The sequence below is a fragment of the Falco biarmicus genome, chromosome 3 (assembly GCF_023638135.1).
Source record: "Falco biarmicus isolate bFalBia1 chromosome 3, bFalBia1.pri, whole genome shotgun sequence".
Taxonomy (NCBI): Eukaryota; Metazoa; Chordata; class Aves; order Falconiformes; family Falconidae; genus Falco; species Falco biarmicus.
This window is the reverse complement of record NC_079290.1, coordinates 103,871,547-103,897,575: the sequence shown is the minus strand read 5'-3', so window position 1 is coordinate 103,897,575 and position 26,029 is coordinate 103,871,547. Positions and strand designations below refer to the sequence as shown.

The window sequence follows — 26,029 nt, the reverse complement described above, 5'->3', positions numbered from 1 at the left end:
GGCAGAGCAGCCCTTTGACGCTGAGGTGGCCTTTGCATCGGCAGGCATTGCCCCAAAGAAAACGGTGGTGGCACACTGCAGCCTGCCCTGCGTGCCGTTTGTCCTGCTGCTCACACCGTTTTTCCCCTTAGGTAGTGCAGGAGCTCCTGCAGCCGGCTAAAGAAGTCCAGCAGCTTCTGGACTGGAAACGGGCAGGAGCCGCCCGACTGCGCTGCTGTGGGCCTTGGCCTCGGAACGGGGCTTGAGGTGGTGACAAAATGACTCCAAGCGCGTGCTGTTGGAGTAGCCCTCACTGCTGGGCGCAGGCCCATCTGTAGCAGGATCCAGTCGTAGAAGTGCTGAGTGGAGGTGTAGACTCCGGGCTGCCTGGCTCGGGCACAGCCTCTCCCCCAGCTGGTGACACCAACAAGCCAGAAGTAGTCTGCACTGCTGTCTTGGCACACGAGAGGCCCACCGCTGTCCCCCTGCAGAGGAGGAGAGAGGACAAAGGGGTTGTTGGGTGGCCACCGTCAGCACGGGGGTTGGCTCCTTCTCTCTGACGGCACCTGCCGGAGCTGTGTTCCCTGCAGAGCGAGGCTGTGTCGAGCGAGCCTTGCCTGGGAAGGGGTGGTGGGCTTGTAAGGTGGGGCTGGCTCTCCTCACTGCACGGTGATGGTGGGTGTGTGGAAGAGAGCTGTGGCAGGCTTGGGATGGGGAGCCGTGGGCTGCCAGGAACACTAGGAGGGCTTTCTGGGCAGAGTGCCATGCCTCTGGGACAAGAGGGGCACTGGGCAGGGGCCTGCCGATGGGGAAGGGGGTATAAGCCCCCCCGGCGGTGGGGACCTGAAGTGGGAGGGGCACTGGCCAGGCCAAGCACATGCCGGGCCATGTTGGCGTAGTTGCGTGTGGCGGGGCTGCCTGTGCTACGGGGCTTGGCTCGTAGCACGCTCCTACCTGGCAGGTGTCAATGCCGCCCTGCGGATAGCCAGCACAGACGTTGTGCGTGTGGATGGCCCCTCTGTACCACCGGCTGCTGTTACAGACGTTGACATCAATGAGGCGGACCTGGGCCTCCTGCAGCACATCCGTTGATCGTCCAGCTGTGAGCACAGGAAGGAATTAGCAAGCAGCAGCTCACTGGCACTTCTCCTCCCCTGCCTGGCGGAATCCCTTGCCTCGCCCGCGCTTGGCTTTGCATCCTGAGAGGCGTTATAGCGGCATTTGCCTTCCGCCTTGCTCTGGGGAAAGGGCTCAGGCCCATCTCTCAAGAGGCATACGTCCCCGCAGGCTGACTCGGGCTCTGGCCTCTGCTGTCAGGAAGCCCAAGCAATGGCCCCGAGCGTGCCAAGCTTGCGCTCGGCACACGAGTACTTCCGCGGTACTCACATCTTGCAGTCGTGGCACCCCAGCCGCTGATGTAGCAGTTTTTCAGCTGCGAGACTCTCAGCGAGGCATCGGGCACGCAGGCAAGCTGAACGTAGGCGTTGCACTGCACAGGCTGGTCCAGCTCCAGCAAGGCAATGTCGTTCCTCTGCGTGATGTTACTGTAGCCTTGGTGAAGGAGCAGCCGCTTGATGTTGCGCACCTGGGCCTCAGGGCCCAGCTGAGTCAGCCGGGTGGCACCGATCACCACGCGCCACATGGTGATGTAGCTGGAAGGCAAATGGGGAGAGGACTCAGAGGGAGCACAGCCACGTGCTGCAGCAGCCCAGCCGTTGCCCTGCCTTCCGCTTGACGAGGGAGAGAGGAGAGCAGCGCTCGGGAGGGTGTGACTGGCCTCGCGTGCCTTAGGCTCCAGGAGCACCCAGGCCCTGGGTGTCCTGCGAGGAAACGGGGCGGGAGTAGCCCGTGCTGCTGCGCACGGGGCAAGCGCTAGTGTTGTGGGGCTATGCGCGTTCCCGGTGGCGCCTTACCTGGCCTCGATGAAGCAGTGGGCTGCTGTCAGGACCCACTGTGCGCTGATGAGGGAGCCTCCGCAGGTATGACCCGTGCCCGCTTGCCAGGGATTCTGGATGCTGACGATCCAGGGCCAGGCCCCTGCCTGGGCATCTGTGCCACCCACGACGCGCGACATGCCGTACTGAAAAGCCATGGGCCGGAGCCCGCAGGTCCCTCTGTAAAGAGAAACTCCTTAGTGTCCTGCTGGATGGCTGGCGCCCCTACGGCTCACGGTCAGCCGTCTTCCCTCCCCACAAGGCGCTGCCTGGCCAGCAGGGCTGGGGAAGCCTGTGGGGCACGTGTGTGTCCACACCCTGCCTCTTTCTGCTTTAGCCCCGTAGGTGAGTACTGCCAACAGCCTGCGTGCTGGCAAGGAAATGAGCCTCCCACACTGGCTGCCCTCCAGCCAAGCCCACAAGGGCTTGCCCAAGCTCCCTCCCAGAGCCTCGGGCCACTTACCCACAGCTGTCCCATGTGCCGTACGCAGGACAGCACATGGCCAGCAGGATGAGGAGGAGGCGCAGCAAATCCATCCCTGCCAGTGACACGTGGCAGCTGCAAGGAGGAGGGCTTGTCACCGCCAGTGCAGCCGCCAACATACTGCCCCCCGAACTCGCGGTGCCCAGGATGCCCTTGGCCCCGGGGGTGATGTCACAGAGTGGCTGGTTGCCACGGGGCTGGGCGTGGTGGCCTCTGCGGGGAGGGGGGCACAGGAGGGGTTCCAAGCAGGACGGGAGGCAGGAGCTGGGATCGCACAGCCCCCACAGAGCCCCGTGGAATGCTCCCTTTGTGCGATGAGGGTGGGCAGGCCCCGTGGCAGGCAGCAGCGCCTGGCTCCCGGCTCTGCCTGCTAACAGCTCACAGGAAAAACCAAGCGTGGCGGCGCTACCTCTTTGCGAAGGTCACTGCCGCCCTGCTCTCGGCAGCCCTTTGCCACCTGCTCCTGCCCAATAAAGAGACACACAACAGAGAACGCAACCACTAGAGGCAGCACGCGCATGCTTGGCTCTTGAAGAGACACTCTCTTGATGGTCGTGGCAGGCAAGCAGTGACGGGCAAGCCAAATAAGCCAAGCCTAGCCCAGCAGTGCCAACCTTCCTGCACGCAGCACAGGGAAAGGCACACGCAGCACAGTCCTCACTGGCTATGTCAGCCACAGCAACGCCCTCTGGCAGGCTTCGTGTCCCTGCTCTCTCTGGGTTGGATTGTGGTTCTGGAGCAACACTGCAGAGGGCAGCTGTGGCACCTGCTATGCACGGCCGACGACATACAATCAGAACGCCAAAAAGGCGCCTTCGAAGTCCAATGCTGTAAAACAGACATTAGAATCCCCTGTCGCTGTTAAGAAAGTGGGAGGATTAGGCAGCACCGGGTGTTGGTCAATCGCTATCTCATTAACAGCCCTTAGATGTTGTACTACATGCTGCTCCTGGGCATGTGGCTTTGCAACAACCCCTGTTTTAGGCAATTATGACTTCTAGGCTCCAGTCCGAGCCAGGATTCCAACTTCGTAGGATACTGGTTTTGTCTTAGGGGCTTCGCTCCCGGTTTCAATTCCACACTTGCTGGTGCTGCTGGGCTGAGCAACCCCCTGGCCCAAGGCAGCTGCTGCCGTGTGGACACAAGCTCTGCCACCTAGGAGGGTCCCAGTGTGCAGGGCTTTTCGGATGGCAGCAAGGCGGTCACAGGCCATGACGCTCAGAAGTAAAGACTCTGCACGGAGATAGTTCAAGCTGAAAATCATTCGGTAAATATGCAGACCTTGCAACTGGTGCTTCAGCACTTGTGTTTAACGGACTGACTAACAAGGACGCTACGGTCTGCACGTGTCGATACCGATCGACTAGCTACGTTGTAAGCAAGAACTATGTTGTCTGCAAGATGTACGAGCCGGGAAGAGAACCAGTACAACCTGGCTCTGCGCTTGCTGGTGTGGACTCCTCAGCACTGCGCGCCAAAGGGAAAAGTACATCCTGAGGAAGGGTGCGAGCCTTCCTCCCAGAGAGCCCAGCCCAGGACCAGCAGGTGTCAATGCACCCGCGCCAGAGTGAGGAGGCTTATGATACCGAGTTCCTGGACCGAATGGTAATAACCCCGCCTTTTCTTGGGAATTTTAATGAATATGTATGCTTCTGTGTAATAGGGATCTGCTTACTTAAGCCCTGGGTGTGCAAGTGAGGAGGAGCGATCCCCCTTGCAGCCGGAGCCCCGATAAACATACCTGCTTGATAACCCTCCTTGAGTTGTAGAGTTTGATTCCGCACGTCAGCACCAATCAAGAAGGCTACAAAGACCTGTGCAGCACATGCCGAGTAGGAGATGGCCCCGTGTCCTGGTTTCAGCTGGCATGGAGTTAACTTTCTTCTTCGTAGCTAGTGAAGTGCTGTGTTTTGGCTATGATGTGAGAACAATGTTGGTAGCCGCACTGATGTTTTCGGTTGTTGCTGCCTAGCGTTTCTGCTAAGTCAAGGCCTTTTTGGTTTCTTGGGCCTTGCCAGCCAGAATGCTGGAGGGGCACAAGAGACTGGGAAGGCACACAGCCAGGTCAGCTGACCTGAACCAGCCACAGAGGTATTCCATCCCGTGGGACGTCATGCTTGGTATAGAAACTTGGAGGGTTAGCTGGCGGGGGGATTCTTGCTCAGGGACTGGCTAGGCATCGGTCAGCGGGTGGTGAGCAGTTGTACTGGGCATCATTTCCTTTTTTTCCTTCTCCCTTCCTTTTGATTTTACCCTTTCCCCCCACCTTTCCATCCTAATCGTTATTGTTGTTCTTCTTCTTCTTCTTGGTATTGTTACTGTTGTTCTTCACTCTTTCTTCTGTTTAAATTATTACATTGTTCTTATCTCAACCCTCCACTTTTACATTGCTTTCTGATTCTCCTCCCCACCCCACCGGGGGGGGGGGGGGAGTGCGCAAGTGGCTGCGTGGCGTTTGGTTGCCGGTAGTGTTTGGTTGCCGGCTGGGGTTAAACCGCGACACAGGATGGAAATGAAGTCTTTGGCATATGTGGGGCTCGAAGGCAAGCTCCTTCCCCAAATCCTCAGTGCAACCCTTGGGTCTTTCCAGACGCGTCTGTCCTGGGTCACGAGAGTCCAGTTTCAAGGTCACTTGTGGCTCATCCACAAGCGCAGCGGGATCCCACCAGGAGCTGGCCAAAGACGTTCTGTGTTTCCAGCTCCTTTCCCCAAGCCCTCCAGCCCGTGATGACCTGTGTTCCCTTCCTCCCCCAGTGCAGCCTCCCCCTCCTCCCTGAGCAGGCCCACTTTCAGCCCTTTGCAGGGACTCTTTCCCTTTGTGCCCGCCTTGTCTGCCTGCAGCCTGCCTCGCTTGGCAGGTGCCGGGCGTGGAAGTCCTTGCCTCGCACAGGAGACTGACTTGAGCTGAAGCCTGGTTTGCTGTGAGCACCGAAACATTTTATTTCAAGCACGTGGTCAGCCTCATCAGGTGTGTGCGTCCCGAGGCACGGGCGCAGGGCAGAGCAGCCCTTTGACGCTGAGGTGGCCTTTGCATCGGCAGGCATTGCCCCAAAGGAAACGGTGGTGGCACACTGCAGCCTGCCCTGCGTGCCGTTTGTCCTGCTGCTCACACCGTTTTTCCCCTTAGGTAGTGCAGGAGCTCCTGCAGCCGGCTAAAGAAGTCCAGCAGCTTCTGGACTGGAAACGGGCAGGAGCCGCCCGACTGCGCTGCTGTGGGCCTTGGCCTCGGAACGGGGCTTGAGGTGGTGACAAAATGACTCCAAGCGCGTGCTGTTGGAGTAGCCCTCACTGCTGGGCGCAGGCCCATCTGTAGCAGGATCCAGTCGTAGAAGTGCTGAGTGGAGGTGTAGACTCTGGGCTGCCTGGCTCGGGCACAGCCTCTCCCCCAGCTGGTGACACCAACAAGCCAGAAGTAGTCTGCACTGCTGTCTTGGCACACGAGAGGCCCACCGCTGTCCCCCTGCAGAGGAGGAGAGAGGACAAAGGGGTTGTTGGGTGGCCACCGTCAGCACGGGGGTTGGCTCCTTCTCTCTGACGGCACCTGCCGGAGCTGTGTTCCCTGCAGAGCGAGGCTGTGTCGAGCGAGCCTTGCCTGGGAAGGGGTGGTGGGCTTGTAAGGTGGGGCTGGCTCTCCTCACTGCACGGTGATGGTGGGTGTGTGGAAGAGAGCTGTGGCAGGCTTGGGATGGGGAGCCGTGGGCTGCCAGGAACACTAGGAGGGCTTTCTGGGCAGAGTGCCATGCCTCTGGGACAAGAGGGGCACTGGGCAGGGGCCTGCCGATGGGGAAGGGGGTATAAGCCCCCCCGGCGGTGGGGACCTGAAGTGGGAGGGGCACTGGCCAGGCCAAGCACATGCCGGGCCATGTTGGCGTAGTTGCGTGTGGCGGGGCTGCCTGTGCTACGGGGCTTGGCTCGTAGCACGCTCCTACCTGGCAGGTGTCAATGCCGCCCTGCGGATAGCCAGCACAGACGTTGTGCGTGTGGATGGCCCCTCTGTACCACCGGCTGCTGTTACAGACGTTGACATCAATGAGGCGGACCTGGGCCTCCTGCAGCACATCCGTTGATCGTCCAGCTGTGAGCACAGGAAGGAATTAGCAAGCAGCAGCTCACTGGCACTTCTCCTCCCCTGCCTGGCGGAATCCCTTGCCTCGCCCGCGCTTGGCTTTGCATCCTGAGAGGCGTTATAGCGGCATTTGCCTTCCGCCTTGCTCTGGGGAAAGGGCTCAGGCCCATCTCTCAAGAGGCATACGTCCCCGCAGGCTGACTCGGGCTCTGGCCTCTGCTGTCAGGAAGCCCAAGCAATGGCCCCGAGCGTGCCAAGCTTGCGCTCGGCACACGAGTACTTCCGCGGTACTCACATCTTGCAGTCGTGGCACCCCAGCCGCTGATGTAGCAGTTTTTCAGCTGCGAGACTCTCAGCGAGGCGTCGGGCACGCAGGCAAGCTGAACGTAGGCGTTGCACTGCACAGGCTGGTCCAGCTCCAGCAAGGCAATGTCGTTCCTCTGCGTGATGTTACTGTAGCCTTGGTGAAGGAGCAGCCGCTTGATGTTGCGCACCTGGGCCTCAGGGCCCAGCTGAGTCAGCCGGGTGGCACCGATCACCACGCGCCACATGGTGATGTAGCTGGAAGGCAAATGGGGAGAGGACTCAGAGGGAGCACAGCCACGTGCTGCAGCAGCCCAGCCGTTGCCCTGCCTTCCGCTTGACGAGGGAGAGAGGAGAGCAGCGCTCGGGAGGGTGTGACTGGCCTCGCGTGCCTTAGGCTCCAGGAGCACCCAGGCCCTGGGTGTCCTGCGAGGAAACGGGGCGGGAGTAGCCCGTGCTGCTGCGCACGGGGCAAGCGCTAGTGTTGTGGGGCTATGCGCGTTCCCGGTGGCGCCTTACCTGGCCTCGATGAAGCAGTGGGCTGCTGTCAGGACCCACTGTGCGCTGATGAGGGAGCCTCCGCAGGTATGACCCGTGCCCGCTTGCCAGGGATTCTGGATGCTGACGATCCAGGGCCAGGCCCCTGCCTGGGCATCTGTGCCACCCACGACGCGCGACATGCCGTACTGAAAAGCCATGGGCCGGAGCCCGCAGGTCCCTCTGTAAAGAGAAACTCCTTAGTGTCCTGCTGGATGGCTGGCGCCCCTACGGCTCACGGTCAGCCGTCTTCCCTCCCCACAAGGCGCTGCCTGGCCAGCAGGGCTGGGGAAGCCTGTGGGGCACGTGTGTGTCCACACCCTGCCTCTTTCTGCTTTAGCCCCGTAGGTGAGTACTGCCAACAGCCTGCGTGCTGGCAAGGAAATGAGCCTCCCACACTGGCTGCCCTCCAGCCAAGCCCACAAGGGCTTGCCCAAGCTCCCTCCCAGAGCCTCGGGCCACTTACCCACAGCTGTCCCATGTGCCGTACGCAGGACAGCACATGGCCAGCAGGATGAGGAGGAGGCGCAGCAAATCCATCCCTGCCAGTGACACGTGGCAGCTGCAAGGAGGAGGGCTTGTCACCGCCAGTGCAGCCGCCAACATACTGCCCCCCGAACTCGCGGTGCCCAGGATGCCCTTGGCCCCGGGGGTGATGTCACAGAGTGGCTGGTTGCCACGGGGCTGGGCGTGGTGGCCTCTGCGGGGAGGGGGGCAACAGGAGGGGTTCCAAGCAGGACGGGAGGCAGGAGCTGGGATCGCACAGCCCCCACAGAGCCCCGTGGAATGCTCCCTTTGCGCGATGAGGGTGGGCAGGCCCCGTGGCAGGCAGCAGCGCCTGGCTCCCGGCTCTGCCTGCTAACAGCTCACAGGAAAAACCAAGCGTGGCGGCGCTACCTCTTTGCGAAGGTCACTGCCGCCCTGCTCTCGGCAGCCCTTTGCCACCTGCTCCTGCCCAATAAAGAGACACACAACAGAGAACGCAACCACTAGAGGCAGCACGCGCATGCTTGGCTCTTGAAGAGACACTCTCTTGATGGTCATGGCAGGCAAGCAGTGACGGGCAAGCCAAATAAGCCAAGCCTAGCCCAGCAGTGCCAACCTTCCTGCACGCAGCACAGGGGAAGGCACACGCAGCACAGTCCTCACTGGCTATGTCAGCCACAGCAACGCCCTCTGGCAGGCTTCGTGTCCCTGCTCTCTCTGGGTTGGATTGTGTTTCTGGAGCAACACTGCAGAGGGCAGCTGTGGCACCTGCTATGCACGGCCGAGGACATACAATCAGAACGCCAAAAAGGCGCCTTCGAAGTCCAATGCTGTAAAACAGACATTAGAATCCCCTGTCGCTGTTAAGAAAGTGGGAGGATTAGGCAGCACCGGGTGTTGGTCAATCGCTATCTCATTAACAGCCCTTAGATGTTGTACTACATGCTGCTCCTGGGCATGTGGCTTTGCAACAACCCCTGTTTTAGGCAATTATGACTTCTAGGCTCCAGCCCGAGCCAGGATTCCAACTTCATAGGATACTGGTTTTGTCTTAGCGGCTTCGCTCCCGGTTTCAATTCCACACTTGCTGGTGCTGCTGGGCTGAGCAACCCCCTGGCCCAAGGCAGCTGCTGCCGTGTGGACACAAGCTCTGCCACCTAGGAGGGTCCCAGTGTGCAGGGCTTTTCGGATGGCAGCAAGGCGGTCACAGGCCATGACGCTCAGAAGTAAAGACTCTGCACGGAGATAGTTCAAGCTGAAAATCATTCGGTAAATATGCAGACCTTGCAACTGGTGCTTCAGCACTTGTGTTTAACAGACTGACTAACAAGGACACTACGGTCTGCACGTGTCGATACCGATCGACTAGCTACGTTGTAAGCAAGAACTATGTTGTCTGCAAGATGTACGAGCCGGGAAGAGAACCAGTACAACCTGGCTCTGCGCTTGCTGGTGTGGGCTTCTCAGCACTGCGCGCCAAAGGGAAAAGTACATCCTGAGGAAGGGTGCGAGCCTTCCTCCCAGAGAGCCCAGCCCAGGACCAGCAGGTGTCAATGCACCCGCGCCAGAGTGAGGAGGCTTATGATACTGAGTTCCTGGACCGAATGGTAATAACCCCGCCTTTTCTTGGGAATCTAATGAATATGTATGCTTCTGTGTAATAGGGATCTGCTTACTTAAGCCCTGGGTGTGCAAGTGAGGAGGAGCGATCCCCCTTGCAGCCGGAGCCCCGATAAACATACCTGCTTGATAACCCTCCTTGAGTTGTAGAGTTTGATTCCGCACGTCAGCACCAATCAAGAAGGCTACAAAGACCTGTGCAGCACATGCCGAGTAGGAGATGGCCCCGTGTCCTGGTTTCAGCTGGCATGGAGTTAACTTTCTTCTTCGTAGCTAGTGAAGTGCTGTGTTTTGGCTATGATGTGAGAACAATGTTGGTAGCCGCACTGATGTTTTCGGTTGTTGCTGCCTAGCGTTTCTGCTAAGTCAAGGCCTTTTTGGTTTCTTGGGCCTTGCCAGCCAGAATGCTGGAGGGGCACAAGAGACTGGGAAGGCACACAGCCAGGTCAGCTGACCTGAACCAGCCACAGAGGTATTCCATCCCGTGGGACGTCATGCTTGGTATAGAAACTTGGAGGGTTAGCTGGCGGGGGGATTCTTGCTCAGGGACTGGCTGGGCATCGGTCAGCGGGTGGTGAGCAGTTGTACTGGGCATCATTTCCTTTTTTTCCTTTTCCCTTCCTTTTGATTTTACCCTTTCCCCCCACCTTTCCATCCTAATCGTTATTGTTGTTCTTCTTCTTCTTCTTGGTATTGTTACTGTTGTTCTTCACTCTTTCTTCTGTTTAAATTATTACATTGTTCTTATCTCAACCCTCCAGCTTTACATTGCTTTCTGATTCTCCTCCCCACCCCACCGGGGGGGGGGGGGGGAGTGCGCAAGTGGCTGCGTGGCGTTTGGTTGCCGGTAGCGTTTGGTTGCCGGCCGGGGTTAAACCGCGACACAGGATGGAAATGAAGTCTGTGGCATATGTGGGGCTCGAAGGCAAGCTCCTTCCCCAAATCCTCAGTGCAACCCTTGGGTCTTTCCAGACGCGTCTGTCCTGGGTCACGAGAGTCCAGTTTCAAGGTCACTTGTGGCTCATCCACAAGCGCAGCGGGATCCCACCAGGAGCTGGCCAAAGACGTTCTGTGTTTCCAGCTCCTTTCCCCAAGCCCTCCAGCCCGTGATGACCTGTGTTCCCTTCCTCCCCCAGTGCAGCCTCCCCCTCCTCCCTGAGCAGGCCCACTTTCAGCCCTTTGCAGGGACTCTTTCCCTTTGTGCCCGCCTTGTCTGCCTGCAGCCTGCCTCGCTTGGCAGGTGCCGGGCGTGGAAGTCCTTGCCTCGCACAGGAGACTGACTTGAGCTGAAGCCTGGTTTGCTGTGAGCACCGAAACATTTTATTTCAAGCACGTGGTCAGCCTCATCAGGTGTGTGCGTCCCGAGGCACGGGCGCAGGGAGGAGCAGCCCTTTGACGCTGAGGTGGCCTTTGCATCGGCAGGCATTGCCCCAAAGGAAACGGTGGTGGCACACTGCAGCCTGCCCTGCGTGCCGTTTGTCCTGCTGCTCACACCGTTTTTCCCCTTAGGTAGTGCAGGAGCTCCTGCAGCCGGCTAAAGAAGTCCAGCAGCTTCTGGACTGGAAACGGGCAGGAGCTGCCCGACTGCGCTGCTGTGGGCCTTGGCCTCGGAACGGGGCTTGAGGTGGTGACAAAATGACTCCAAGCGCGTGCTGTTGGAGTAGCCCTCACTGCTGGGCGCAGGCCCATCTGTAGCAGGATCCAGTCGTAGAAGTGCTGAGTGGAGGTGTAGACTCCGGGCTGCCTGGCTCGGGCACAGCCTCTCCCCCAGCTGGTGACACCAACAAGCCAGAAGTAGTCTGCACTGCTGTCTTGGCACACGAGAGGCCCACCGCTGTCCCCCTGCAGAGGAGGAGAGAGGACAAAGGGGTTGTTGGGTGGCCACCGTCAGCACGGGGGTTGGCTCCTTCTCTCTGACGGCACCTGCCGGAGCTGTGTTCCCTGCAGAGCGAGGCTGTGTCGAGCGAGCCTTGCCTGGGAAGGGGTGGTGGGCTTGTAAGGTGGGGCTGGCTCTCCTCACTGCACGGTGATGGTGGGTGTGTGGAAGAGAGCTGTGGCAGGCTTGGGATGGGGAGCTGTGGGCTGCCAGGAACACTAGGAGGGCTTTCTGGGCAGAGTGCCATGCCTCTGGGACAAGAGGGGCACTGGGCAGGGGCCTGCCGATGGGGAAGGGGGTATAAGCCCCCCCGGCGGTGGGGACCTGAAGTGGGAGGGGCACTGGCCAGGCCAAGCACATGCCGGGCCATGTTGGCGTAGTTGCGTGTGGCGGGGCTGCCTGTGCTACGGGGCTTGGCTCGTAGCACGCTCCTACCTGGCAGGTGTCAATGCCGCCCTGCGGATAGCCAGCACAGACGTTGTGCGTGTGGATGGCCCCTCTGTACCACCGGCTGCTGTTACAGACGTTGACATCAATGAGGCGGACCTGGGCCTCCTGCAGCACATCCGTTGATCGTCCAGCTGTGAGCACAGGAAGGAATTAGCAAGCAGCAGCTCACTGGCACTTCTCCTCCCCTGCCTGGCGGAATCCCTTGCCTCGCCCGCGCTTGGCTTTGCATCCTGAGAGGCGTTATAGCGGCATTTGCCTTCCGCCTTGCTCTGGGGAAAGGGCTCAGGCCCATCTCTCAAGAGGCATACGTCCCCGCAGGCTGACTCGGGCTCTGGCCTCTGCTGTCAGGAAGCCCAAGCAATGGCCCCGAGCGTGCCAAGCTTGCGCTCGGCACACGAGTACTTCCGCGGTACTCACATCTTGCAGTCGTGGCACCCCAGCCGCTGATGTAGCAGTTTTTCAGCTGCGAGACTCTCAGCGAGGCATCGGGCACGCAGGCAAGCTGAACGTAGGCGTTGCACTGCACAGGCTGGTCCAGCTCCAGCAAGGCAATGTCGTTCCTCTGCGTGATGTTACTGTAGCCTTGGTGAAGGAGCAGCCGCTTGATGTTGCGCACCTGGGCCTCAGGGCCCAGCTGAGTCAGCCGGGTGGCACCGATCACCACGCGCCACATGGTGATGTAGCTGGAAGGCAAATGGGGAGAGGACTCAGAGGGAGCACAGCCACGTGCTGCAGCAGCCCAGCCGTTGCCCTGCCTTCCGCTTGACGAGGGAGAGAGGAGAGCAGCGCTCGGGAGGGTGTGACTGGCCTCGCGTGCCTTAGGCTCCAGGAGCACCCAGGCCCTGGGTGTCCTGCGAGGAAACGGGGCGGGAGTAGCCCGTGCTGCTGCGCACGGGGCAAGCGCTAGTGTTGTGGGGCTATGCGCGTTCCCGGTGGCGCCTTACCTGGCCTCGATGAAGCAGTGGGCTGCTGTCAGGACCCACTGTGCGCTGATGAGGGAGCCTCCGCAGGTATGACCCGTGCCCGCTTGCCAGGGATTCTGGATGCTGACGATCCAGGGCCAGGCCCCTGCCTGGGCATCTGTGCCACCCACGACGCGCGACATGCCGTACTGAAAAGCCATGGGCCGGAGCCCGCAGGTCCCTCTGTAAAGAGAAACTCCTTAGTGTCCTGCTGGATGGCTGGCGCCCCTACGGCTCACGGTCAGCCGTCTTCCCTCCCCACAAGGCGCTGCCTGGCCAGCAGGGCTGGGGAAGCCTGTGGGGCACGTGTGTGTCCACACCCTGCCTCTTTCTGCTTTAGCCCCGTAGGTGAGTACTGCCAACAGCCTGCGTGCTGGCAAGGAAATGAGCCTCCCACACTGGCTGCCCTCCAGCCAAGCCCACAAGGGCTTGCCCAAGCTCCCTCCCAGAGCCTCGGGCCACTTACCCACAGCTGTCCCATGTGCCGTACGCAGGACAGCACATGGCCAGCAGGATGAGGAGGAGGCGCAGCAAATCCATCCCTGCCAGTGACACGTGGCAGCTGCAAGGAGGAGGGCTTGTCACCGCCAGTGCAGCCGCCAACATACTGCCCCCCGAACTCGCGGTGCCCAGGATGCCCTTGGCCCCGGGGGTGATGTCACAGAGTGGCTGGTTGCCACGGGGCTGGGCGTGGTGGCCTCTGCGGGGAGGGGGGCAACAGGAGGGGTTCCAAGCAGGACGGGAGGCAGGAGCTGGGATCGCACAGCCCCCACAGAGCCCCGTGGAATGCTCCCTTTGCGCGATGAGGGTGGGCAGGCCCCGTGGCAGGCAGCAGCGCCTGGCTCCCGGCTCTGCCTGCTAACAGCTCACAGGAAAAACCAAGCGTGGCGGCGCTACCTCTTTGCGAAGGTCACTGCCGCCCTGCTCTCGGCAGCCCTTTGCCACCTGCTCCTGCCCAATAAAGAGACACACAACAGAGAACGCAACCACTAGAGGCAGCACGCGCATGCTTGGCTCTTGAAGAGACACTCTCTTGATGGTCGTGGCAGGCAAGCAGTGACGGGCAAGCCAAATAAGCCAAGCCTAGCCCAGCAGTGCCAACCTTCCTGCACGCAGCACAGGGAAAGGCACACGCAGCACAGTCCTCACTGGCTATGTCAGCCACAGCAATGCCCTCTGGCAGGCTTCGTGTCCCTGCTCTCTCTGGGTTGGATTGTGTTTCTGGAGCAACACTGCAGAGGGCAGCTGTGGCACCTGCTATGCACGGCCGACGACATACAATCAGAACGCCAAAAAGGCGCCTTCGAAGTCCAATGCTGTAAAACAGACATTAGAATCCCCTGTCGCTGTTAAGAAAGTGGGAGGATTAGGCAGCACCGGGTGTTGGTCAATCGCTATCTCATTAACAGCCCTTAGATGTTGTACTACATGCTGCTCCTGGGCATGTGGCTTTGCAACAACCCCTGTTTTAGGCAATTATGACTTCTAGGCTCCAGTCCGAGCCAGGATTCCAACTTCATAGGATACTGGTTTTGTCTTAGCGGCTTCGCTCCCGGTTTCAATTCCACACTTGCTGGTGCTGCTGGGCTGAGCAACCCCCTGGCCCAAGGCAGCTGCTGCCGTGTGGACACAAGCTCTGCCACCTAGGAGGGTCCCAGTGTGCAGGGCTTTTCGGATGGCAGCAAGGCGGTCACAGGCCATGACGCTCAGAAGTAAAGACTCTGCACGGAGATAGTTCAAGCTGAAAATCATTCGGTAAATATGCAGACCTTGCAACTGGTGCTTCAGCACTTGTGTTTAACAGACTGACTAACAAGGACACTACGGTCTGCACGTGTCGATACCGATCGACTAGCTACGTTGTCAGCAAGAACTATGTTGTCTGCAAGATGTACGAGCCGGGAAGAGAACCAGTACAACCTGGCTCTGCGCTTGCTGGTGTGGACTCCTCAGCACTGCGCGCCAAAGGGAAAAGTACATCCTGAGGAAGGGTGCGAGCCTTCCTCCCAGAGAGCCCAGCCCAGGACCAGCAGGTGTCAATGCACCCGCGCCAGAGTGAGGAGGCTTATGATACCGAGTTCCTGGACCGAATGGTAATAACCCCGCCTTTTCTCGGGAATCTAATGAATATGTATGCTTCTGTGTAATAGGGATCTGCTTACTTAAGCCCTGGGTGTGCAAGTGAGGAGGAGCGATCCCCCTTGCAGCCGGAGCCCCGATAAACATACCTGCTTGATAACCCTCCTTGAGTTGTAGAGTTTGATTCCGCACGTCAGCACCAATCAAGAAGGCTACAAAGACCTGTGCAGCACATGCCGAGTAGGAGATGGCCCCGTGTCCTGGTTTCAGCTGGCATGGAGTTAACTTTCTTCTTCGTAGCTAGTGAAGTGCTGTGTTTTGGCTATGATGTGAGAACAATGTTGGTAGCCGCACTGATGTTTTCGGTTGTTGCTGCCTAGCGTTTCTGCTAAGTCAAGGCCTTTTTGGTTTCTTGGGCCTTGCCAGCCAGAATGCTGGAGGGGCACAAGAGACTGGGAAGGCACACAGCCAGGTCAGCTGACCTGAACCAGCCACAGAGGTATTCCATCCCGTGGGACGTCATGCTTGGTATAGAAACTTGGAGGGTTAGCTGGCGGGGGGATTCTTGCTCAGGGACTGGCTGGGCATCGGTCAGCGGGTGGTGAGCAGTTGTACTGGGCATCATTTCCTTTTTTTCCTTCTCCCTTCCTTTTGATTTTACCCTTTCCCCCCACCTTTCCATCCTAATCGTTATTGTTGTTATTCTTCTTCTTCTTGGTATTGTTACTGTTGTTCTTCACTCTTTCTTCTGTTTAAATTATTACATTGTTCTTATCTCAACCCTCCACTTTTACATTGCTTTCTGATTCTCCTCCCCACCCCACCGGGGGGGGGGGGGGGGAGTGCGCAAGTGGCTGCGTGGCGTTTGGTTGCCGGTAGTGTTTGGTTGCCGGCTGGGGTTAAACCGCGACACAGGATGGAAATGAAGTCTTTGGCATATGTGGGGCTCGAAGGCAAGCTCCTTCCCCAAATCCTCAGTGCAACCCTTGGGTCTTTCCAGACGCGTCTGTCCTGGGTCACGAGAGTCCAGTTTCAAGGTCACTTGTGGCTCATCCACAAGCGCAGCGGGATCCCACCAGGAGCTGGCCAAAGACGTTCTGTGTTTCCAGCTCCTTTCCCCAAGCCCTCCAGCCCGTGATGACCTGTGTTCCCTTCCTCCCCCAGTGCAGCCTCCCCCTCCTCCCTGAGCAGGCCCACTTTCAGCCCTTTGCAGGGACTCTTTCCCTTTGTGCCCGCCTTGTCTGCCTGCAGCCTGCCTCGCTTGGCAGGTGCCGGGCGTGGAAGTCCTTGCCTCGCACAGGAGACTGACTTGAGCTGAAGCCTGGTTTGCTGTGAGCACCGAAACATTTTATTTCAAGCACGTGGTCAGCCTCATCAGGTGTGTGCGTCCCGAGGCACGGGCGCAGGGCAGAGCAGCCCTTTGACGCTGAGGTGGCCTTTGCATCGGCAGGCATTGCCCCAAAGGAAACGGTGGTGGCACACTGCAGCCTGCCCTGCGTGCCGTTTGTCCTGCTGCTCACACCGTTTTTCCCCTTAGGTAGTGCAGGAGCTCCTGCAGCTGGCTAAAGAAGTCCAGCAGCTTCTGGACTGGAAACGGGCAGGAGCCGCCCGACTGCGCTGCTGTGGGCCTTGGCCTCGGAACGGGGCTTGAGGTGGTGACAAAATGACTCCAAGCGCGTGCTGTTGGAGTAGCCCTCACTGCTGGGCGCAGGCCCATCTGTAGCAGGATCCAGTCGTAGAAGTGCTGAGTGGAGGTGTAGACTCCGGGCTGCCTGGCTCGGGCACAGCCTCTCCCCCAGCTGGTGACACCAACAAGCCAGAAGTAGTCTGCACTGCTGTCTTGGCACACGAGAGGCCCACCGCTGTCCCCCTGCAGAGGAGGAGAGAGGACAAAGGGGTTGTTGGGTGGCCACCGTCAGCACGGGGGTTGGCTCCTTCTCTCTGACGGCACCTGCCGGAGCTGTGTTCCCTGCAGAGCGAGGCTGTGTCGAGCGAGCCTTGCCTGGGAAGGGGTGGTGGGCTTGTAAGGTGGGGCTGGCTCTCCTCACTGCACGGTGATGGTGGGTGTGTGGAAGAGAGCTGTGGCAGGCTTGGGATGGGGAGCCGTGGGCTGCCAGGAACACTAGGAGGGCTTTCTGGGCAGAGTGCCATGCCTCTGGGACAAGAGGGGCACTGGGCAGGGGCCTGCCGATGGGGAAGGGGGTATAAGCCCCCCCGGCGGTGGGGACCTGAAGTGGGAGGGGCACTGGCCAGGCCAAGCACATGCCGGGCCATGTTGGCGTAGTTGCGTGTGGCGGGGCTGCCTGTGCTACGGGGCTTGGCTCGTAGCACGCTCCTACCTGGCAGGTGTCAATGCCGCCCTGCGGATAGCCAGCACAGACGTTGTGCGTGTGGATGGCCCCTCTGTACCACCGGCTGCTGTTACAGACGTTGACATCAATGAGGCGGACCTGGGCCTCCTGCAGCACATCCGTTGATCGTCCAGCTGTGAGCACAGGAAGGAATTAGCAAGCAGCAGCTCACTGGCACTTCTCCTCCCCTGCCTGGCGGAATCCCTTGCCTCGCCCGCGCTTGGCTTTGCATCCTGAGAGGCGTTATAGCGGCATTTGCCTTCCGCCTTGCTCTGGGGAAAGGGCTCAGGCCCATCTCTCAAGAGGCATACGTCCCCGCAGGCTGACTCGGGCTCTGGCCTCTGCTGTCAGGAAGCCCAAGCAATGGCCCCGAGCGTGCCAAGCTTGCGCTCGGCACACGAGTACTTCCGCGGTACTCACATCTTGCAGTCGTGGCACCCCAGCCGCTGATGTAGCAGTTTTTCAGCTGCGAGACTCTCAGCGAGGCATCGGGCACGCAGGCAAGCTGAACGTAGGCGTTGCACTGCACAGGCTGGTCCAGCTCCAGCAAGGCAATGTCGTTCCTCTGCGTGATGTTACTGTAGCCTTGGTGAAGGAGCAGCCGCTTGATGTTGCGCACCTGGGCCTCAGGGCCCAGCTGAGTCAGCCGGGTGGCACCGATCACCACGCGCCACATGGTGATGTAGCTGGAAGGCAAATGGGGAGAGGACTCAGAGGGAGCACAGCCACGTGCTGCAGCAGCCCAGCCGTTGCCCTGCCTTCCGCTTGACGAGGGAGAGAGGAGAGCAGCGCTCGGGAGGGTGTGACTGGCCTCGCGTGCCTTAGGCTCCAGGAGCACCCAGGCCCTGGGTGTCCTGCGAGGAAACGGGGCGGGAGTAGCCCGTGCTGCTGCGCACGGGGCAAGCGCTAGTGTTGTGGGGCTATGCGCGTTCCCGGTGGCGCCTTACCTGGCCTCGATGAAGCAGTGGGCTGCTGTCAGGACCCACTGTGCGCTGATGAGGGAGCCTCCGCAGGTATGACCCGTGCCCGCTTGCCAGGGATTCTGGATGCTGACGATCCAGGGCCAGGCCCCTGCCTGGGCATCTGTGCCACCCACGACGCGCGACATGCCGTACTGAAAAGCCATGGGCCGGAGCCCGCAGGTCCCTCTGTAAAGAGAAACTCCTTAGTGTCCTGCTGGATGGCTGGCGCCCCTACGGCTCACGGTCAGCCGTCTTCCCTCCCCACAAGGCGCTGCCTGGCCAGCAGGGCTGGGGAAGCCTGTGGGGCACGTGTGTGTCCACACCCTGCCTCTTTCTGCTTTAGCCCCGTAGGTGAGTACTGCCAACAGCCTGCGTGCTGGCAAGGAAATGAGCCTCCCACACTGGCTGCCCTCCAGCCAAGCCCACAAGGGCTTGCCCAAGCTCCCTCCCAGAGCCTCGGGCCACTTACCCACAGCTGTCCCATGTGCCGTACGCAGGACAGCACATGGCCAGCAGGATGAGGAGGAGGCGCAGCAAATCCATCCCTGCCAGTGACACGTGGCAGCTGCAAGGAGGAGGGCTTGTCACCGCCAGTGCAGCCGCCAACATACTGCCCCCCGAACTCGCGGTGCCCAGGATGCCCTTGGCCCCGGGGGTGATGTCACAGAGTGGCTGGTTGCCACGGGGCTGGGCGTGGTGGCCTCTGCGGGGAGGGGGGCAACAGGAGGGGTTCCAAGCAGGACGGGAGGCAGGAGCTGGGATCGCACAGCCCCCACAGAGCCCCGTGGAATGCTCCCTTTGCGCGATGAGGGTGGGCAGGCCCCGTGGCAGGCAGCAGCGCCTGGCTCCCGGCTCTGCCTGCTAACAGCTCACAGGAAAAACCAAGCGTGGCGGCGCTACCTCTTTGCGAAGGTCACTGCCGCCCTGCTCTCGGCAGCCCTTTGCCACCTGCTCCTGCCCAATAAAGAGACACACAACAGAGAACGCAACCACTAGAGGCAGCACGCGCATGCTTGGCTCTTGAAGAGACACTCTCTTGATGGTCGTGGCAGGCAAGCAGTGACGGGCAAGCCAAATAAGCCAAGCCTAGCCCAGCAGTGCCAACCTTCCTGCACGCAGCACAGGGAAAGGCACACGCAGCACAGTCCTCACTGGCTATGTCAGCCACAGCAATGCCCTCTGGCAGGCTTCGTGTCCCTGCTCTCTCTGGGTTGGATTGTGTTTCTGGAGCAACACTGCAGAGGGCAGCTGTGGCACCTGCTATGCACGGCCGACGACATACAATCAGAACGCCAAAAAGGCGCCTTCGAAGTCCAATGCTGTAAAACAGACATTAGAATCCCCTGTCGCTGTTAAGAAAGTGGGAGGATTAGGCAGCACCGGGTGTTGGTCAATCGCTATCTCATTAACAGCCCTTAGATGTTGTACTACATGCTGCTCCTGGGCATGTGGCTTTGCAACAACCCCTGTTTTAGGCAATTATGACTTCTAGGCTCCAGTCCGAGCCAGGATTCCAACTTCATAGGATACTGGTTTTGTCTTAGCGGCTTCGCTCCCGGTTTCAATTCCACACTTGCTGGTGCTGCTGGGCTGAGCAACCCCCTGGCCCAAGGCAGCTGCTGCCGTGTGGACACAAGCTCTGCCACCTAGGAGGGTCCCAGTGTGCAGGGCTTTTCGGATGGCAGCAAGGCGGTCACAGGCCATGACGCTCAGAAGTAAAGACTCTGCACGGAGATAGTTCAAGCTGAAAATCATTCGGTAAATATGCAGACCTTGCAACTGGTGCTTCAGCACTTGTGTTTAACAGACTGACTAACAAGGACACTACGGTCTGCACGTGTCGATACCGATCGACTAGCTACGTTGTCAGCAAGAACTATGTTGTCTGCAAGATGTACGAGCCGGGAAGAGAACCAGTACAACCTGGCTCTGCGCTTGCTGGTGTGGACTCCTCAGCACTGCGCGCCAAAGGGAAAAGTACATCCTGAGGAAGGGTGCGAGCCTTCCTCCCAGAGAGCCCAGCCCAGGACCAGCAGGTGTCAATGCACCCGCGCCAGAGTGAGGAGGCTTATGATACCGAGTTCCTGGACCGAATGGTAATAACCCCGCCTTTTCTCGGGAATCTAATGAATATGTATGCTTCTGTGTAATAGGGATCTGCTTACTTAAGCCCTGGGTGTGCAAGTGAGGAGGAGCGATCCCCCTTGCAGCCGGAGCCCCGATAAACATACCTGCTTGATAACCCTCCTTGAGTTGTAGAGTTTGATTCCGCACGTCAGCACCAATCAAGAAGGCTACAAAGACCTGTGCAGCACATGCCGAGTAGGAGATGGCCCCGTGTCCTGGTTTCAGCTGGCATGGAGTTAACTTTCTTCTTCGTAGCTAGTGAAGTGCTGTGTTTTGGCTATGATGTGAGAACAATGTTGGTAGCCGCACTGATGTTTTCGGTTGTTGCTGCCTAGCGTTTCTGCTAAGTCAAGGCCTTTTTGGTTTCTTGGGCCTTGCCAGCCAGAATGCTGGAGGGGCACAAGAGACTGGGAAGGCACACAGCCAGGTCAGCTGACCTGAACCAGCCACAGAGGTATTCCATCCCGTGGGACGTCATGCTTGGTATAGAAACTTGGAGGGTTAGCTGGCGGGGGGATTCTTGCTCAGGGACTGGCTGGGCATCGGTCAGCGGGTGGTGAGCAGTTGTACTGGGCATCATTTCCTTTTTTTCCTTCTCCCTTCCTTTTGATTTTACCCTTTCCCCCCACCTTTCCATCCTAATCGTTATTGTTGTTATTCTTCTTCTTCTTGGTATTGTTACTGTTGTTCTTCACTCTTTCTTCTGTTTAAATTATTACATTGTTCTTATCTCAACCCTCCACTTTTACATTGCTTTCTGATTCTCCTCCCCACCCCACCGGGGGGGGGGGGGGGGAGTGCGCAAGTGGCTGCGTGGCGTTTGGTTGCCGGTAGTGTTTGGTTGCCGGCTGGGGTTAAACCGCGACACAGGATGGAAATGAAGTCTTTGGCATATGTGGGGCTCGAAGGCAAGCTCCTTCCCCAAATCCTCAGTGCAACCCTTGGGTCTTTCCAGACGCGTCTGTCCTGGGTCACGAGAGTCCAGTTTCAAGGTCACTTGTGGCTCATCCACAAGCGCAGCGGGATCCCACCAGGAGCTGGCCAAAGACGTTCTGTGTTTCCAGCTCCTTTCCCCAAGCCCTCCAGCCCGTGATGACCTGTGTTCCCTTCCTCCCCCAGTGCAGCCTCCCCCTCCTCCCTGAGCAGGCCCACTTTCAGCCCTTTGCAGGGACTCTTTCCCTTTGTGCCCGCCTTGTCTGCCTGCAGCCTGCCTCGCTTGGCAGGTGCCGGGCGTGGAAGTCCTTGCCTCGCACAGGAGACTGACTTGAGCTGAAGCCTGGTTTGCTGTGAGCACCGAAACATTTTATTTCAAGCACGTGGTCAGCCTCATCAGGTGTGTGCGTCCCGAGGCACGGGCGCAGGGCAGAGCAGCCCTTTGACGCTGAGGTGGCCTTTGCATCGGCAGGCATTGCCCCAAAGGAAACGGTGGTGGCACACTGCAGCCTGCCCTGCGTGCCGTTTGTCCTGCTGCTCACACCGTTTTTCCCCTTAGGTAGTGCAGGAGCTCCTGCAGCTGGCTAAAGAAGTCCAGCAGCTTCTGGACTGGAAACGGGCAGGAGCCGCCCGACTGCGCTGCTGTGGGCCTTGGCCTCGGAACGGGGCTTGAGGTGGTGACAAAATGACTCCAAGCGCGTGCTGTTGGAGTAGCCCTCACTGCTGGGCGCAGGCCCATCTGTAGCAGGATCCAGTCGTAGAAGTGCTGAGTGGAGGTGTAGACTCCGGGCTGCCTGGCTCGGGCACAGCCTCTCCCCCAGCTGGTGACACCAACAAGCCAGAAGTAGTCTGCACTGCTGTCTTGGCACACGAGAGGCCCACCGCTGTCCCCCTGCAGAGGAGGAGAGAGGACAAAGGGGTTGTTGGGTGGCCACCGTCAGCACGGGGGTTGGCTCCTTCTCTCTGACGGCACCTGCCGGAGCTGTGTTCCCTGCAGAGCGAGGCTGTGTCGAGCGAGCCTTGCCTGGGAAGGGGTGGTGGGCTTGTAAGGTGGGGCTGGCTCTCCTCACTGCACGGTGATGGTGGGTGTGTGGAAGAGAGCTGTGGCAGGCTTGGGATGGGGAGCCGTGGGCTGCCAGGAACACTAGGAGGGCTTTCTGGGCAGAGTGCCATGCCTCTGGGACAAGAGGGGCACTGGGCAGGGGCCTGCCGATGGGGAAGGGGGTATAAGCCCCCCCGGCGGTGGGGACCTGAAGTGGGAGGGGCACTGGCCAGGCCAAGCACATGCCGGGCCATGTTGGCGTAGTTGCGTGTGGCGGGGCTGCCTGTGCTACGGGGCTTGGCTCGTAGCACGCTCCTACCTGGCAGGTGTCAATGCCGCCCTGCGGATAGCCAGCACAGACGTTGTGCGTGTGGATGGCCCCTCTGTACCACCGGCTGCTGTTACAGACGTTGACATCAATGAGGCGGACCTGGGCCTCCTGCAGCACATCCGTTGATCGTCCAGCTGTGAGCACAGGAAGGAATTAGCAAGCAGCAGCTCACTGGCACTTCTCCTCCCCTGCCTGGCGGAATCCCTTGCCTCGCCCGCGCTTGGCTTTGCATCCTGAGAGGCGTTATAGCGGCATTTGCCTTCCGCCTTGCTCTGGGGAAAGGGCTCAGGCCCATCTCTCAAGAGGCATACGTCCCCGCAGGCTGACTCGGGCTCTGGCCTCTGCTGTCAGGAAGCCCAAGCAATGGCCCCGAGCGTGCCAAGCTTGCGCTCGGCACACGAGTACTTCCGCGGTACTCACATCTTGCAGTCGTGGCACCCCAGCCGCTGATGTAGCAGTTTTTCAGCTGCGAGACTCTCAGCGAGGCATCGGGCACGCAGGCAAGCTGAACGTAGGCGTTGCACTGCACAGGCTGGTCCAGCTCCAGCAAGGCAATGTCGTTCCTCTGCGTGATGTTACTGTAGCCTTGGTGAAGGAGCAGCCGCTTGATGTTGCGCACCTGGGCCTCAGGGCCCAGCTGAGTCAGCCGGGTGGCACCGATCACCACGCGCCACATGGTGATGTAGCTGGAAGGCAAATGGGGAGAGGACTCAGAGGGAGCACAGCCACGTGCTGCAGCAGCCCAGCCGTTGCCCTGCCTTCCGCTTGACGAGGGAGAGAGGAGAGCAGCGCTCGGGAGGGTGTGACTGGCCTCGCGTGCCTTAGGCTCCAGGAGCACCCAGGCCCTGGGTGTCCTGCGAGGAAACGGGGCGGGAGTAGCCCGTGCTGCTGCGCACGGGGCAAGCGCTAGTGTTGTGGGGCTATGCGCGTTCCCGGTGGCGCCTTACCTGGCCTCGATGAAGCAGTGGGCTGCTGTCAGGACCCACTGTGCGCTGATGAGGGAGCCTCCGCAGGTATGACCCGTGCCCGCTTGCCAGGGATTCTGGATGCTGACGATCCAGGGCCAGGCCCCTGCCTGGGCATCTGTGCCACCCACGACGCGCGACATGCCGTACTGAAAAGCCATGGGCCGGAGCCCGCAGGTCCCTCTGTAAAGAGAAACTCCTTAGTGTCCTGCTGGATGGCTGGCGCCCCTACGGCTCACGGTCAGCCGTCTTCCCTCCCCACAAGGCGCTGCCTGGCCAGCAGGGCTGGGGAAGCCTGTGGGGCACGTGTGTGTCCACACCCTGCCTCTTTCTGCTTTAGCCCCGTAGGTGAGTACTGCCAACAGCCTGCGTGCTGGCAAGGAAATGAGCCTCCCACACTGGCTGCCCTCCAGCCAAGCCCACAAGGGCTTGCCCAAGCTCCCTCCCAGAGCCTCGGGCCACTTACCCACAGCTGTCCCATGTGCCGTACGCAGGACAGCACATGGCCAGCAGGATGAGGAGGAGGCGCAGCAAATCCATCCCTGCCAGTGACACGTGGCAGCTGCAAGGAGGAGGGCTTGTCACCGCCAGTGCAGCCGCCAACATACTGCCCCCCGAACTCGCGGTGCCCAGGATGCCCTTGGCCCCGGGGGTGATGTCACAGAGTGGCTGGTTGCCACGGGGCTGGGCGTGGTGGCCTCTGCGGGGAGGGGGGCAACAGGAGGGGTTCCAAGCAGGACGGGAGGCAGGAGCTGGGATCGCACAGCCCCCACAGAGCCCCGTGGAATGCTCCCTTTGCGCGATGAGGGTGGGCAGGCCCCGTGGCAGGCAGCAGCGCCTGGCTCCCGGCTCTGCCTGCTAACAGCTCACAGGAAAAACCAAGCGTGGCGGCGCTACCTCTTTGCGAAGGTCACTGCCGCCCTGCTCTCGGCAGCCCTTTGCCACCTGCTCCTGCCCAATAAAGAGACACACAACAGAGAACGCAACCACTAGAGGCAGCACGCGCATGCTTGGCTCTTGAAGAGACACTCTCTTGATGGTCATGGCAGGCAAGCAGTGACGGGCAAGCCAAATAAGCCAAGCCTAGCCCAGCAGTGCCAACCTTCCTGCACGCAGCACAGGGGAAGGCACACGCAGCACAGTCCTCACTGGCTATGTCAGCCACAGCAATGCCCTCTGGCAGGCTTCGTGTCCCTGCTCTCTCTGGGTTGGATTGTGTTTCTGGAGCAACACTGCAGAGGGCAGCTGTGGCACCTGCTATGCACGGCCGACGACATACAATCAGAACGCCAAAAAGGCGCCTTCGAAGTCCAATGCTGTAAAACAGACATTAGAATCCCCTGTCGCTGTTAAGAAAGTGGGAGGATTAGGCAGCACCGGGTGTTGGTCAATCGCTATCTCATTAACAGCCCTTAGATGTTGTACTACATGCTGCTCCTGGGCATGTGGCTTTGCAACAACCCCTGTTTTAGGCAATTATGACTTCTAGGCTCCAGTCCGAGCCAGGATTCCAACTTCATAGGATACTGGTTTTGTCTTAGCGGCTTCGCTCCCGGTTTCAATTCCACACTTGCTGGTGCTGCTGGGCTGAGCAACCCCCTGGCCCAAGGCAGCTGCTGCCGTGTGGACACAAGCTCTGCCACCTAGGAGGGTCCCAGTGTGCAGGGCTTTTCGGATGGCAGCAAGGCGGTCACAGGCCATGACGCTCAGAAGTAAAGACTCTGCACTGAGATAGTTCAAGTTGAAAATCATTCGGTAAATATGCAGACCTTGCAACTGGTGCTTCAGCACTTGTGTTTAACAGACTGACTAACAAGGACACTACGGTCTGCACGTGTCGATACCGATCGACTAGCTACGTTGTAAGCAAGAACTATGTTGTCTGCAAGATGTACGAGCCGGGAAGAGAACCAGTACAACCTGGCTCTGCGCTTGCTGGTGTGGGCTTCTCAGCACTGCGCGCCAAAGGGAAAAGTACATCCTGAGGAAGGGTGCGAGCCTTCCTCCCAGAGAGCCCAGCCCAGGACCAGCAGGTGTCAATGCACCCGCGCCAGAGTGAGGAGGCTTATGATACTGAGTTCCTGGACCGAATGGTAATAACCCCGCCTTTTCTCGGGAATCTAATGAATATGTATGCTTCTGTGTAATAGGGATCTGCTTACTTAAGCCCTGGGTGTGCAAGTGAGGAGGAGCGATCCCCCTTGCAGCCGGAGCCCCGATAAACATACCTGCTTGATAACCCTCCTTGAGTTGTAGAGTTTGATTCCGCACGTCAGCACCAATCAAGAAGGCTACAAAGACCTGTGCAGCACATGCCGAGTAGGAGATGGCCCCGTGTCCTGGTTTCAGCTGGCATGGAGTTAACTTTCTTCTTCGTAGCTAGTGAAGTGCTGTGTTTTGGCTATGATGTGAGAACAACGTTGGTAGCCGCACTGATGTTTTCGGTTGTTGCTGCCTAGCGTTTCTGCTAAGTCAAGGCCTTTTTGGTTTCTTGGGCCTTGCCAGCCAGAATGCTGGAGGGGCACAAGAGACTGGGAAGGCA

At 59.5% G+C, this 26,029-nt stretch overlaps 3 protein-coding genes across 3 annotated transcripts; all 3 read right to left on the bottom strand.

Moving 5' to 3' along the window:
• Positions 1-932: 932 nt before the first annotated feature.
• On the bottom strand, positions 933-1,733 carry LOC130145542 (acrosin-like). Its single transcript, XM_056330424.1, has one exon. It carries the CDS (start codon positions 1,619-1,621, stop codon positions 1,244-1,246), a length of 378 nt encoding a protein of 125 aa, XP_056186399.1. The 5' UTR covers positions 1,622-1,733; the 3' UTR covers positions 933-1,243.
• A 9,986-nt stretch (positions 1,734-11,719) lies between these two features.
• LOC130145541 (acrosin-like) lies at positions 11,720-12,520 on the bottom strand. The gene has a single exon (XM_056330423.1). It carries the CDS (start codon positions 12,406-12,408, stop codon positions 12,031-12,033), a length of 378 nt encoding a protein of 125 aa, XP_056186398.1. The 5' UTR covers positions 12,409-12,520; the 3' UTR covers positions 11,720-12,030.
• Positions 12,521-17,114: 4,594 nt separating this feature from the next.
• On the bottom strand, positions 17,115-18,235 carry LOC130145954 (acrosin-like). Its single transcript, XM_056331516.1, has 2 exons — positions 18,075-18,235; positions 17,115-17,981 (listed from the first exon to the last, which is right to left on the bottom strand). Exons 1-2 carry the CDS (start codon positions 18,233-18,235, stop codon positions 17,426-17,428), a joined length of 717 nt encoding a protein of 238 aa, XP_056187491.1. The 3' UTR covers positions 17,115-17,425.
• Positions 18,236-26,029: the final 7,794 nt, after the last annotated feature.